The sequence below is a fragment of the Peromyscus maniculatus genome, chromosome 21, assembly GCF_049852395.1.
Source record: "Peromyscus maniculatus bairdii isolate BWxNUB_F1_BW_parent chromosome 21, HU_Pman_BW_mat_3.1, whole genome shotgun sequence".
Lineage (NCBI taxonomy): Eukaryota > Metazoa > Chordata > Mammalia > Rodentia > Cricetidae > Peromyscus > Peromyscus maniculatus.
The window spans coordinates 8,693,868-8,709,182 of NC_134872.1; the positions used below are offsets into that span (position 1 = coordinate 8,693,868).

The following is a 15,315-nucleotide window of genomic DNA, read 5'->3' on the forward strand; positions in this document are numbered from 1 at the left end:
ATCAGGTATTAGTCAAAGCCCTGTGCAGGCTGACATAAAACCAGCTACTTCCTCTGGGTGTGTATGAGTAGAAACCCTGGGTTTCCAGAATTACCATGCTTACTAGAAAACAAATAAGATAAATATTTATTTTCTCATGTAGGAAACTTGTATCAACTGAACTAAATGTTTAAGTGTAAGTTTATATAGAAAGGGTAGAAGAGACCGGAGGAGAGATGTTTATCTAGAGTTAAGGCATGGCACTAAGGCTGGACACATGGCCTTCTCTCTCAATAGTGAATCTCATCTAGCCCACAGCTTCAACCATTATATGCCACTGATCCCCAATTTATATCCCAACCAAATCCTTTCGAGTATCCTCATCTCTCTGGAAATCCCCATGTGCATGTTTATAATCATCTTAACCTTGTCCAGCTCCAACACTACATGTGTGGTCTTCAACATGCACAGTATCTTCTTCCTCCTAACTGCTGTCTCTGCATTACTAGGTTCATGTCAGGAAACCAGCATCGAGGTAAGGCGTGCACGTTCCTCAATCCTGTCTCTGACATTCCTGTCTGTGTTCTCTTTTCTCAAGTGTATCGTAATCCCTTCTGCTTTTCTGCTGCTGTCCTCCTCGTCCAGGCACTGCCCAGTGTCCTCTCTAGGACCCAAGCACACCATCACTGCTGTCCTCTTAGCCCACAGCACTTCACAAGGCTGCTTCCATTGCTTGCTTCTACTTCAACCGAAGCGTGTAACAAAACCCTGGATTCCTGGTGTCTCTTGGAAGGTTACCGGAGCTGGCAGTATGGGCATGAGATTCCCTTTGGCCTACCTGGATGAACTCAGGAGGGCTTCTACAGGCTCTGCTCTGTTTCTCACTGCTCGATTGTTCCTTCCACATTTAGGGCGTTTATTAACACAGTCCCAACAGTATTTGGTTTGAATAAGCCTGACCCATAATTTTATGCTAGCTGGCCACTGAAAGCACATGTGTTTTGGAGTCCCCTTCTGAACAAGTTCCTACGTAAAATCTTTTTAGGGGAGGGGAGCGGGTTTGAGACAGGGTTTCTCTTTGTAACAGCCCTAGTTGTCCTGGATCTCGCTCTGTAGACCAGGCTGGCCCTGAACTCACAGAGATCCGCCTGCTTCTGCCTCCTGAGTGCTGGGATTAAAGTCCCAGCCCTATGTAAAATTTTAATCAGATCATATCATGTTCCTGGTTAAACCCACTAATAGCTAATGACTTCACAGTCTGAACTCTTTTTAAAGAATTTGTAGCTTGGTCTATATGTAAGGCTCCTAGCAGTGAGATCAGGACTTGTCCCTGGCACTTAGCTGGCTTTGGGGAACCTGTTCCCCATGTTGGATTACCTTGCTCAGCCTTCATGCAGGGGGAGGAGCTCTGTCCTGCCTCAACTTGATGTGCCATGCTATGTTCAAGCCCATGAGAAGTCTGCCTCTTTTCAATGGAGAGAGAAGAAGAGTGGATAGATGGGGAGGAGGGTAGGTGGGAGTGGGGGGGGGCAGAAGGAGAGGAGGGAGAGAAACTGTGGTCAGCATGTAAAATAAAAGAATGTCAATAAAAAAGAACAAGAATTTGTGTGTTGGGGGGTGGGAGAGAGAGGGAGGGAGGGAGAAAGGGGGAGAGAGAGGGAGGAAAGAAGGGAGGGAAGGAGGGAGGGAGGGCGAGCGTGTGTGTGTGTGTGTGTGTGTGTGTGTGTGTGTGTGTGTGTGTGCGCATACACATGGAGAGGCATTCGATCTCTCAGAGCTGAGATTATGGACATTCGGGGAACACTTGGCTTGGTATGTGGGTGGGGAGGTCCAAACTCCAGCCTTCCTGGTTTCACATCAAGCACTCTCAACTGTTGAACCAGTCGGCCAGGCCCTAGAAATCCAAACTCTTACCCATGGCATCAAAGAAAGGCTGCCACTCTGTAACTGCCTGCACTCCATCTGAACGGGTCTTCTTTCTCAGTCTTGTCCCCAAGCTTGGAAGGCTTTTCTACCTCTGATGGTCAGTGCTATCAACTTAACAGAATCTAGAATCAGGCAGAAGGGTCTCTGGAAGCCTAGGGGTGATTATCTTGATTGTGTTCATTCATGTGGAGAGACTGTGGGTCCAGCCTCTCTAGGTGGGGAGGCTGAACTGTGTAAGTGGAGAAAGCGAGCAGAGGGCTAGCATGCCCATGTCCAGCATTCTGTTCTTCCCACTTGACACTGTAACGAGCCCAGATGCTTCATGCTCCTGCCTCCTTGACTCCCTGCCATGATAAACTGTACTTAAACAGCTGGAAGAAGTCCTCTCCCTTAGGCTGCCAGGGTTATTCTATCACAGCAATAGCTACGGCATGATCCAAATGGCTGGCTCCTCCAGTCACCCAGGTGTCAGCTGAAATGGTAACTGCTGTAAAGGGCACACCTAACCACAGAACCTAAAGCACCCCTTGCCCGACTGTAAGCTGCCTTCATTTTCTATCCCCTTGTCTTACTGTCTCCATAGTCATCACTGTTCTTCAACTTCCCTTTCCTGTTCCCTGCTGTATAGAGCACCCTCTAGAAAGTAAACTCCATGACAGCAGGGAACGCTTAGCTGTTTATTTGTTAGTGATTAAGCACTCAGCAGTAAATGGTAACTGTGTTACCAAATAAGCAATGCACCACCCTAACACCTCTTATAGCAGGCTCCTGCAGCAGGCTCAGTCAACCCTGAACACTAACTCCAGTTAATTTAGTTCTTACAATCTGGAGGTTAGCCAGGTCTTTTGCAGATTGGGGTGCAAAATGACAGAATTCATTATTCATTCATCCACTACAATTTTGACTTTGGTCAAGGTGCTAGGTTCAAATACCCCCCAAAATTCTTTCTTGAAGCAGTTCATAATCTAATAAGGCAGGACAAATAAACAAAGCAAGTTATAAACTAGATTAGCTGGTAGAAGCTAAAGAAAACATATTGTGAATGTGTTTCTGTGAGTTGTGTTCACTACAGTTATCAACAAAGTGGTCATGAAAGGGTCCACTGAGAAAGGAGCTGAGAAGAATGAGATGGGAGGCAGACGGCAAACGTACAGGGCTTTGAGACAGCAGCTGATCTAGGCTAGGACAGCAGGAGCCAGTGGGGCTCCAGTGGGATGAGGGGAGAGAGTCGTAGGTGGTAAAGCCTGAGAGGGAAAGGGGTCATATCATAGTCAAGGAATCTGGCTTCTGTCTTGAATTAGATAGAGCATGATGGGATGATTTTATACAGCTCCCGCCTAGTATTTTATAAAAGAAACACTTTCTGGCTATGATGGTGATGGTTAGTGGTGAGTGGTGGTGGTGAGTGGTGGTGGTGGGTGGTAGTGAGTGGTGATGGTGGTGGTTACATAACCTTTGGAAATACTTAAAGCCACTGAATTGCAAAGAAAAAAAAGATTAAATGCTATGATTTAATGTGAGTTACATTTTAATAATAACATAAACAATCAAACAACAATTTTTAAAAACCCACAAAAGATCTCAGAAATCAAGAGGAGACCAAAGGAGTATAAGATTAGAAGCAAAAAGACAGACAGGTATGATGAGACCACTGCAATAATCTGAGAGAGGGTGGCCTGGATCAGAGAAGTGGCAATGGTATGGGGAAGTTGTTCCAGCATGTTGAAGGCAGGGCCAACAAGGTTTACCATGAGCTGTGGTCCACGAGGAAAAAAAGGAAGTAAGATGGCATGACCACTGTGATTCTGATGTTGCTAATACAGATGTTGCTCTCACACTAGTCCTCCTCCTTCCTGTGAGAATACTGACAGGGGGCTGGAAGTGGAGAAGAATGGGGTCTTCAGAGAGAAGCCTGAGGACAAAGCAACATACCACGGATGTGAGAGTGAAAAGAGGAACAGCTGGCTCCTGAAAGCACTGCTCAGTTCCATAATGCCAACCTGAGAGCAACAAGCATCCCAAACGTTTTACCCCAAATTCCCTGTGATTTGTACTGAAACTCATTCCTAATTACATACATGGCAATTGTTTTAGTCATTTAACCATTTCAAGTGTATAATTCAGTGACATTAGTTAACTCATCACTACCACTCTCCATTTCTAAAACATCTGTACCCATAAACAACAAATACCAATGCCCCACCTCCTCCCATCTCTACCAAACCTCTACTGCACCTTCAACCTCTAGAAATCTGTCTAAGTACAGCATGTAAATGTAACTGTAGAACTATCTTTCCTTTCATGTGACTGAGTCCACTCAGTATGTTTTCAAAGTTCATTTCTTGTTAAGGTACAATAATAATACCTCACTATTTATAGAGCCCATATTGCGTCTGTGCACACACCTGGTGATGGACATTTCCCCCTTTAACCATGTGAACACTGACATGCAAGCGTCTGTCTGCGTCTCTGCTTTCAGCTCTTTGTGGGATACACCAGGAAGTAGAATTGCTGGATCCTATGTGATTCCATGCACACCTTGAACTGCACAACTGTCCACAGCAACAGCTGTAACCATGTTGTGCTCCTACTGGCGATGCACAAGGGTTCTGTTTGTCTACATGCTGCCAACACTTACTTTCTGGTATCTGGGTTTTGTTTTTCTTTTTTCTTTTCCTTGCTTTGATCACAGTCATCCTAATGGCCGTCAAGTGGTTTTTCACTGTGGTTTGTACTTGCATTTTTCTAATGCCTAATGATGTTGGTCATCTGTCATATATTTATAAGCTATTTATACACCTCCTTCTGGAGAGATTCTACTCAAGGGTTTTGTTATTATCTTTGAAGAACGTCACCTAGTAAATATTCTCTAATAGGTCCCCTGTTATCAGAAATAAAGTTCAAACTCGGCAACAACATCATCCTCAGATCTGCCCTCAGTTCACTACTTCCACCTCCTTTTGGACCTCACCCTCTGGCCAGCGTGTTCCACACACCCTGCACACTTCTCTGCTTCTCTCGGTCCTGGGAACCCATCAAGCTCCTTCTCTTGCTGAGGTCTCCATAAGTCGCTCCTCCTGTGCCTCTTTTCTCCTCTCCTTGAATCCTCCTATCTTCTTCAGTCTCAATGGCGACACTAGTACTCTTGAAAAGATCTTCCAGGATCTCACAACAAATCCCAAACTTCTCCTACACAGCACTTATCATCACACGATAAGTCGAAGAACTATCTCTGTGACTGTAATGGAAATTGGTCTTGCTATCATATTGCCTAGAATGTTTCAGGCTTTCAAGAAACCTATATTAAATGAATATATGAATCAAGGACCCCCGCTCTCCCCCCCCCCACCTTTGTGAAAAAAGCTGCTAAATTCTAAGGGTTATTTTGTTTGACATTCTGCTTTTAAATTTCTAGCCACAAAATTATATTTTAAAATTTGCAGTACAAACTATATAAAATACTAATAGGTTTTGTTTAATTTCCACAAGTGTTTGCTTCCATGTATATCTGTACATCACAAACATGCCTGGTGAACAAGGAAGCCAGAAGAGGCACTGGATTCCTGGAACTAGAGTTACAGATACACATGGCTCTGAGCCACTGTGGTGGTTTGTAATAAAATGCCCCCCAAAGGGAGTAGCACTATTAGGAGGTGTGGCCTTGTTGGAGGAATGCATCACTGTGGGGGTGGACTTTGAGGTCTTTCTTTCAAACTATCACTCAATGTGATAGTCAGTCTTAATTCCTGTTGCCTCTGAGTCAAGATGTAGCACTCTCAGCTCCAGCACATCTGTCTGCAGGCCATCATGCTCCCTGTCATGATGATAATAGACTGACCCTCTGAAACTGTAAGCTACTACCTCAATTAAATGTTTCCTTTATGAGTGTTGCCATGGTCATGGTGTCTCTTCACAGCAATAAAAACCTAACTGAGACAGCCACCATGTGAGTGCTGGGAACCAAATTTGGGTCTTGAGCAAGAGCAGCCCATGCTCTTAGCCACTGAACCGTCTCTCCAGGCTAGACTTTTAGTTTTCATATTCATTTAGCTATCCATGATTCAACAATGTTTCTTTGCAGCAAATCTGTAAGTATACTATCCTCTAGAAACACATCAAAAACATTTATGTTTTATTTTCAGTAAGGAGTGATAGAATTATTTCAATTTCACTCACCAAAATAGTATAGATTTTCCTGGCTGAAACGATTCATTTCCCTCTCATTTACACACTTATCTGTGAGGGCAGCATGAGGTGTGCCATAGGAATCATCTCTCTTCAAAGCCCATTATGTATGCTTAGTAATTTACTGGAAATTGAAATGATCAGTAATCATTTCTTCCTATTCTCTTGTCAGGCTAGAGTCCTTTTTCTTTCTTTTCATTTTTTTTTTTTTAAGAGCTTTCTTTTCAGGTTTTACCCAACATATTTTTAAAAGTCATTTTTCCTCTTCTTTTAAAATGGAAATGTGCCTACAAAGTTCAAATTTTTAAAACAGTGCATTTCTAGATGTCACCTTAAAAAAAAAGGATAGAGCAATTTCCCAGCAGACTTTCTCTTTTGCCCAATTCAGGCATTTCTCTTTCCCTGGAGATATGTAAATAAGTAAAGAAGTGAGGTCCATACACTGAGGGAAACAGCGCCAAGACATTTCCCTGAAAACCATGCTATCATTCACTGCTAAGGGTCACTGTCAACATGTTTAGGCCAAGAGCACAATCTGCCTTTAAACCGCTGTAACTTGATAGAAAGGATAAAAGTTTGACACGGGACTCCTCTAAAGAGAGCAGGGCAAAAGATGAGCAATAAATCCCTAAGGAAGTGGCTACAGCCAGGCAGAAATTATAGAAATGGATGAGGAAAATCAATAACCACAAAGAGGACAACAGAACCTATGGACCTGTAAATCCTAAGGATTCAAATCCTCAAGAGAGTTGTCATTGAATTGGAATTCTCCCCCCAAAAAAGTCAAGTCTGTCTTCTTAACTGGAGTTCATAATGTGCTTTAAAAAGTAAGCTCCAATGTGACTCTTGAATGCCCAGCTCCATAAATACTCCTGGCACTACAGAGACAGTCATAAACATGTCTGAGCATTCCAATGAACTATCACAGTCGCTGAGATAAAGCAGGTGCTAGCAGAGTTGTCACAAGCCCCAGATGCCAACCTCTGATGTCTTTACACAGATCTGTCCCCACGTAGCCAACTCTCAGGTGAAACGGATAATGGGCATGAAGCAGCCAGCTATGGGCTGGCACAAAGGCACTCTTGACCAGTCCTAACTGCCTGGTACACATGACACTCCCAAGTTTCAGAAAGGGTCACATCTGCACACTGACATCCTAGAGCCTCTCTGGGGGGGGGGGGGGCACATCTTAGTCCCCAACATGAGCTTGGGCAGGAGTTTTTCTGTCCAACTTGAAAAGTCAAGAAACACAGTAAGAGTTCAGGGGCCCTGCCTATCAGAGTAGAGGAAGGAAGGAACTGAAAAAGCTTTCTGGAGAAGGGAAAGCCCTCTGTGGAAATCACCATGTTTCTGTAGAGCTAAGTTGTGGGAATGTGCCTGTGTGCCCGCTTCCAGCCCATTACAGCCTGTGCTCCAGTAAGAACAATCACCGACTAAATTCAGTACCCTCCACTCACCCAATCCTATGAAAACTGGGACTATTCCCTTTCTGCCCCATCTTCTCATCCCTAGTGGCCTCTGTATCACTCCAAGAGCACACCTGACATGTCTCATCATAGCTGGTCACTGTTCCCTTAACCTGGAACACTGCCACACTAACTTATTTCCTAATCTCTTCAGGTCTCCCTCAGACTGTCACCTTTCAATGAGGCCAGGCCTATCAGAAACAGCACTCCCACTCCCGTAAGTGGCCCACCCCTCTGCCTTGGTGCACTTTATCTTTACTGTCTGTCTCTCCCCATTAGGACACAACTTCTATGAAGATGGGCATTTTGTGCTGTCTACACTTGCTGATCCTCTGTGTCCATGAAACTCAGGCTGTCCAGACAGGAAGGTCAAGTTCACTCTGAGTAAAGATTGTTTAAAGACACAGAATACTGAACTCACACAGTGTGGTCTTGGAATCTCTAAACAGTCTACTTTGGTTGAATTTTAAGGTTTCAACAGACAGTGAGCCCAGCAAAGCAGCAGGGATCTGAGGTTTGCCAGGCAATCAGTATGTGCCAGGATTTGTTCTAATTCTCCCTCAAAGAAGTTACCACTGTTTTCCTCATTGCAAAGGTGTGCAAACTGAGAGTGGAACAATGACTCCGAATGACCTGACCCCAACAGAGTAGAGCCACTAGACTCCAGTTGTATGCTACGGACTTGGATCTCATGTACAGATAAAAAAGGGCGGGCCCTAACAAGTTTTCCTGTGGGAGATAACAGGAGCTGTCATTTAAGACACAATGTGAGAACAGACAAGGTATTCTATTTGTACTGAAATGTGATTTTAATTGTATGTTAATAAATAAAGTTGCCCGGGGGTCAGAGCTATTAGAGCCATAGCAAGAGTGTGGCGGTGGTGGCGCACGCCTTTAATCCCATAGATCTCTGTGTGTTCAGGGATACAGCCAGCATTGGAGACATACGTCTTTAAGACCTAGAGGGCTGTACTTACAGGCAGTGACGAGGCAGTCATGTGTTTGGGTTTACAACCAATGAGAAGGCAGAACAGAAAGATTATTTAAAGACATACACACAGGAAATAGCTCTCTTTCGGGAAGCTAGGAGCACCGCAGGAGGAAGGGTAAGATTTTAGCTCTGAGCTCTGACCTCTCGGCTTCCTCTTTTACATTAGCTCTGTGTTTCTTATTTAATAAGATGGTTGGTTACATCTACATCATGGTCCAAGCTGGATATACTGAAAGCAAGAGGACAAGAGGAAGAAGTAGGGATAGATTTGAGGGAAAAAAAACTAAGAAAATCGAAATTAGAGTTTCTTTTTTTTTTTAATGGTGTGCTCTGCCTTTTACCATTCTCCACATATTTACATAAAAAAGGAATTTAAAATATCAAAAGCTGAATTCAAGTCAAAGTAACATTGTATTATGAACTGGGTCAGGCTACAGACAACACAAAGCAGGGATCTACTAAGACAGGAGCAGAGCATTTGGCTTATGATGAAAATACAATTAAGGGCCTCTACCTCTCCTTAACCCAGTTCACTTTGCAGCCAACCACACAGGAGCTGAAGCAGTGTCCAGCGAACTTGGGCTCAGGTGCAAAGAGAACCCACAACAGAATGCACATAAAATAAAAATAAATAAATTAAAAAATGTGTAGTAACAAAGAAATGTGACAGACTGAATCAATTTACTAACAAACCTGGGGTAAGCAAAGAATTAAAGTCCTCGTATAAAAAACATCGTCCACAGGAATTATTTCCTTTAGGATTCAGATGAAGGACCACCACCACCATCAAGCAGCAAGTTAGCCCACTCTGAAATAATTATAAATACAAATATTTGCCCAGTACTTAATGCATAGAGAACAGAAACAGCTATAACTATGAAAGTTTAAAGGCAGGATAAAAGAAACAATAATAATCTGTTTAGCTTGAATCACAAGACTCTTGGGCACATTTCATTCTGATACTTCTATGACATATATGTAACTGTTTTATATGTCACAGAAGATTTTCAGTCCCATAAGCAAAACTGTCTTCTAAAGTTGTTTGAGTTCTTTATTATACTGAAATCTTTCGAGGTCTGGGCACGAAGAAGTCAATGGACTCCAAATTCCTTATGGGTTACATCCCTAGCCCATAGACAGCAAGCTTCAGAGAACAGGTCCTAACAGATAGATACAATTAGATGGACAGACGGAGAGAGGAAGGGAATGAATACTGCCAATGTATAGTTTGCAAAAGTCCCCTTCATCTAGGGTAAAATTCTGACAGCAACATGGACATTTTAATAAAAAACATGTTTGTGTGAGTTTAGACTGGAGATAACAGGGCTGCTTTGCCTAAAAGAGATCTAGTCATTCCAGGGGTAAATCCTGGCGGTACTGGGAACCAGTTTACCAGGCACTGAGAGTCAGGTGTGTGCACAAGGAAATAAGACAGCAGTGTAGTCAAGTAGAGAGCACAGAAATGCCTCGGCCGCTCCCTCCTGCACCCATCGCCCTCCCTCTCCCCTTAACCACATAATTCCTTTTAATCTTCATCTCTTTTCACCTTCGTTGAGAGTAAGGTCAAAACTCTCCAAGAAATGTTCTCAAAACTCTGTCTCTTTTCATAGCATTAGCTAAATGTAATTCCAGCCTGAGAGCATAGTTCTGCAGTTTTATAATCTCACATAAAACACCAGAGTTACAGATAACTTCAACATTTTCTAAAATTTTACTGCATATGTGACATCCTGAGTTTCAAGAGGTTCTTGCTTTATTATATACATTTTAAGTTTTTTAAATAATCTGGTCTAAAAACTTTATGTCTTTAAGGTAATTAGAAGTTAAAAGGGGAAAGTACAGTAAATATTAATGTACTGACCTCTTGTAAGAAACAAAAGAAAAACAACAAACAGATGGTCTATTTTGATGAAAATGCATTCTTAACCATACAAACTATATAGTATTAAATTTTTTCTGTTTCTAAGCAGGTGAATTTTAGAGTAAAATCCTTGGAGCAATAGAAATTAAAACCTATGGTGGCACACACCTTTAATCCCAGCACTCGGGAGGCAGAGGCAGGCAGATCTGAGTTCAAAACCAGCCTGGTCTACAGAGCAAGTTCCAGGATAGCCAGGGCTACACAGAAAAACCCTGTCTCAAAAACCAAAAAACCAAAACCAAAAACAACAACAACAACCTGTGGTTAGCTTGCTGGACAAGCACGTGACTTGCCATAAAATGGAGTGTCAGTCACACATCAAACTTCCCACTGAAAAGTGAGCACACAGCTATGAAGAGGGGGATTCTGTGCCCCTTACACAGGTGCCGGAGAAAGCTCCACGGAACTTATCCGAAGTACCCAATGACTAATTCAACCTTTATCAGGGGGATAAACTTTTTCAATAAAAGAAAAATGAATGGAAATGCCAGCAACTTTAAATTATGCACTTAACTAACGTGTTGCCACTTCAATTGCACAGATAAATATTCTAGCCTAAGTTCAAGGGAAGCATGAATGTAAATGTGCACCATAATGAATGAGTGCTATTTAGAGAATGGCTTTAAGGTACATATTAACTTTTTACATCTTAAAAAAAATCTGATTTTGTTAGAACACAACTTGCATATTGTGGGAAGCTACCAGATAATCCACTGTGTATTACAGTTTCAACCATGTATGTTCTTTTATACATATTTCAAAACTCCCAAAACAATAAATTCTCTGACAACACCATAACCTTGGAGTATTTCCCCAGACTCTAAGACTTGAAAAAAAATTCCAAAAAGGCATGTCATCCCGGGGCTTCCAGAGCCATGGCTGGATTAAAAACAGCAAGCAGCCGGGTGCATTAGACTCCACTCTTGACAGACAGGCTGAATCTACCAGTCTACCAGTGACCAAATGAAGTCTGGGAAAGCTGCAGACACGTTTTCCTTTTCAAATGGATTAGGAAGCTCCAATATATTCATCTTGAAATCTGAGTAAAATCCCATCTCTGGACAAAGAAACAAAGGCTTCAGAAACAACACCCCTCAACTGGAATATGTATGTATGCAATGTCTTTTCATTTAACAAGTGATTCTAAGTCCTTTCTCCAAGATAAAAGTAGAATCTACGGGTTGGCCATTCTTCTGGAAGAGACTATTTCTTAACACAGTCTGTTTCTTTGGCTCAGTGGTTACAAGACAGTTTGACTCAATTCGACTTCTAAACTGGCCACATCAGTGTTTGTTGCTGCTGTTTATTACTAGCAAAACTGGACAAAGAAGACATACAGACTCAGAAGACAAGCATATAACCATTAGAGGGCAGTTCCTATTATTCTAGAATAGTTATCTGAAAACCAACACTAAAAGTGAACTCTCTTAAAATCAAGGTCAAATTTAATTGTGAATGTGGAAAAGGACTTTGGGAAGTTAAAAACTGAGATTCAAGTATAGTTTATCTTCTATTTGACAGGAAAAAAGTAATGAATATGGCATCTGTGTGTTAACCCAAATGGTAGCAGTAAGTGGCTGATACACAGCCTGAGATAGTCTTCACACCATTTCCCGGCACAATCACAGTGAGAAATACTCTTTCAAACCTACTGGATAGCATCAATATTCTCAAAATTGTTAATCATCTGCTCCCTCTCTTGAAACACCTCCATTCCATTGGTTTGGTAGCTTCGCCTCTTTTTCTCTAGTTGCTGGTCTAGCACTGCCAGGGGTCGTTCTATCAATGGCTCTGTATGTGAGCCTGGCAGTTCTGGAACTTCAATTTCCTTAACTTCAGAGTCTTCATTTTCTGAACTTTCTAAAAAGCTGCCATCTAATCTTATAATTGAGTACTGAGTTTACATCTTCCCGACCACCAGTGAAGCATGGTGCCTGACGGGACAGACAACGATATTCCTCCTCAGGGATCAGTATTTGAGCGAGAATTAATTTTACATATGGACAGTTCATTCGTGAACACTTTTATACTACAATGACTGCCGCCTCCTATGAAATCTCTGAGACTGTGCAGTGTGAGGTAATGCACCCACACATGAAAGCCACTGACAGCACGGAAATGTTCCTGTTTTCTTGGACCAGAGCTGTTTCTGAGGCTAGATGCACACCCTAGCATGCTACCTTTTCATCCTATCTCCACAGCCTGCCACGGCAGTACTCACAGACTGAGGCAAACAATGCCTGTAAGAATCTTCCTCTCTGATAGCATTAAGTGACTGGTATGGGCACCATTCTAACTACAGCAGCAAAATTTAAATCCCAACTTATTAATTTAAGCATCTAAATGTATATTTGGCAACTGCCTGAATGCAACCTACTGATGATATAATACGCTTTTAAAAAATTAAATAGTAGATAGATACTACCCTTCAATTATAAAGTGGGCAGGATGGCCAAAGGCAGGGAGGGAATTTGACCATCCTGCAGTAAGAGTTATTACTTCATAATATAGAAGTCCAGAATAAAACTGTATTAGCACTGAAGACACACATGCATGGAGATAGCGTTGTGATAAAGATGGAAAGGACAGTGCTTTACATTTAAAAACCAACAAAAAGACCAGCTTAAGAACACCAAGCATGATGATGCAGATAAGGCTGAGGCATGAGGATCATGAGTTTCAAGGCCAGCCTGGATTACACAGTGAGACCCTGTCTTAGAAAACAGAAAAATAAAAGAATGAGCCCCAGACCTCCAAAGATCAATGTGCAAATCATACTCCTTCAGACCCAGATTCTGAAGGTGTATTTAAAACTGCATGGCAGTAATAAACTACGGTCCTACGGTCTGTTCCAAGGATGTCTATGTGTGGCTATGGATTCTTCTCTAAGATGACACCATAAACTAGTAAGGGCAGTGTAAGCAAGTCTAATAGTGAGTAGTAGTCCATGCCGAGGTTGACAACAATCTCTCAACTGATCAGCATTTGGGAACCTGCAAACCTACCATCCTTAGTGGTGGGATGAGGATCGGAGCAGTAGGCTTTTTGGCTATACTCTCAACTTTAGTTAGACCTACTTTTCTTAGTTCCCTTCCTTTGCAGATGCTAAGTATATGCAAAGGTTTCCCTTTGTTTCTACTCAAAGTCTCAGGATCTCCGTTTCCAAGAGCTACAAACAAACCAGAAAACAACGGAGCCTGGCTGTGGACAGATGTTAGCGTCCCCATGGTAACTCTAGATTCGCTCCTTCAGCCTAGAGCCACTTGTTCCTACCTTTCCTGATCTGGCAGAGCCCCACCTCTGGCACTCTCCGGTGATGGCTGTCCCCAGCATGGAGGAAATCAGAAACCGGCTGCTTGGCCCACACCATCTAGAACTGTATTTACCCTCTTCTCTGTGCCCATTACACAAAATGTTAGCAGATCTTATTCTACTGGCTATCTTTCTCCCTACCTCAACCTCAGCTTCCTGGATCCTTTCCCTGGTCCCATGATCATCAATACCATGTGCATGCATGTCCAGCATCCAGGCTGTATTCTTGACCTTCCCAGAACAGCTTCTCAAAAAGTTATTGACTTTTCTTTTCCTATCACCTCACCTCTCAGAACATTTGAAAATTCAACTCCCTTTTAAATTAAAAATAATGAGGGCTGAAGATGCAGCTCAGTAGTAAAGTAGTAAAGTAAAGCATGCACAAGACCCTGGCTTCAATCTCCAAGGTAGTTTGAATGGGAACGGCCCCCAAAGGATCGCAGATTTGAAAGCTTGGTCATTAGGATGTGGTCCTACTTGATGGGAGATTAGGAGGTATGGCCTTGTTAGAGGAAGTATGTCACTGGAGGTGGACCTGGAGGTTTCAAATGCGCAAGCCAGCCCCAGTCTCTCTTCTCTTCCTGCTGCCTGCGGAATCAGAGGTAGAACTCTCAGTTCCTTCTCCAGCACCATGTCTTCCTGAATGTTGCCATGCTTCCTGCCATGATGATAATAGACTAAACCTCTGAACCTGTAGGCCAGGCCCAATTAAATATTTTCCTTTATAAGAGCTGTGTGATCATGATGTCTCTTCACAGTACTAGAACACTGATTAAGACAGCATATATATGCAGGTGCAACTACACACACACACACACACACACTATAGCAAGTATAACAAAAGACAGGTAAAGTCCTGCTACTATGTTCCCCTTTTTCTTAGCTCATTGTCAGGTTCCTAAAGCTATCAATATCAAAGTTTGATATGTATCCATATCACTTTGTTCACATAATTCCATATAAACTCTTTTATATATACAAGGTTACTGACAAAAGAAGTATAACTAATACTATCTATAATATGTATTCTGTATAACCATTTTTATGATAATCTCTACAGGAATTTATAGGGATACAAGTATTATTCATTTTTTTTGTTTGTTTGTTTTTGTTTTTTTGAGACAGGGTTTCTCTGTGTAGCTTTGTGCCTTTCCTGGAACTCACTCTATAGACCAGACTGGCCTCAAACTCACAGAGATCAGCCTGCTTCTGCCTCCCAAGTGCTGGGATTAAAGGCACGAGCCACCATCACCCAGCAATATTACTCATTTTTTAGGCTGGGTCTCGTCCTATAGCTCAGGCTAGCCTCAAACTCTTGCCTCTGCCTCCTACAAGCTGGGACCTCATGCACCTGGCTGTATACTACACAATTATCTTAATGCCTTTCTTACTGATGGGTATTGCAGTCATTGTGTTATTGGCGTTATAAGCACTACGGCAGAAAGCATCCTCACATAGGTTTTCTTTGAACACACTTTACCAGCCAGTGACTGCTGGCTGAATGGACATATTCCTATGTCATGGTATAATGGTGC

The 15,315-nt window shown here is 42.4% G+C and overlaps 1 protein-coding gene across 5 annotated transcripts in view; it reads right to left on the reverse strand.

Annotated features, from left to right (window-relative positions):
- Positions 1 to 15,315, reverse strand: part of Btbd9 (BTB domain containing 9) — a 381,249-nt gene that overhangs the window by 282,917 nt on the left and 83,017 nt on the right. The window contains exon 7 of one of the 5 annotated variants that reach the window (XM_042265708.2): positions 700 to 3,817. The exons of the other annotated variants lie outside the window; for them this stretch is intronic. Within the exon in view, the coding sequence (XP_042121642.1) occupies positions 3,487 to 3,817 (331 nt within the window). The 3' untranslated portion in view covers positions 700 to 3,486. Of the gene's footprint in view, positions 1 to 699; positions 3,818 to 15,315 lie in introns of those variants that run through there. 5 annotated transcript variants of the gene reach the window in all.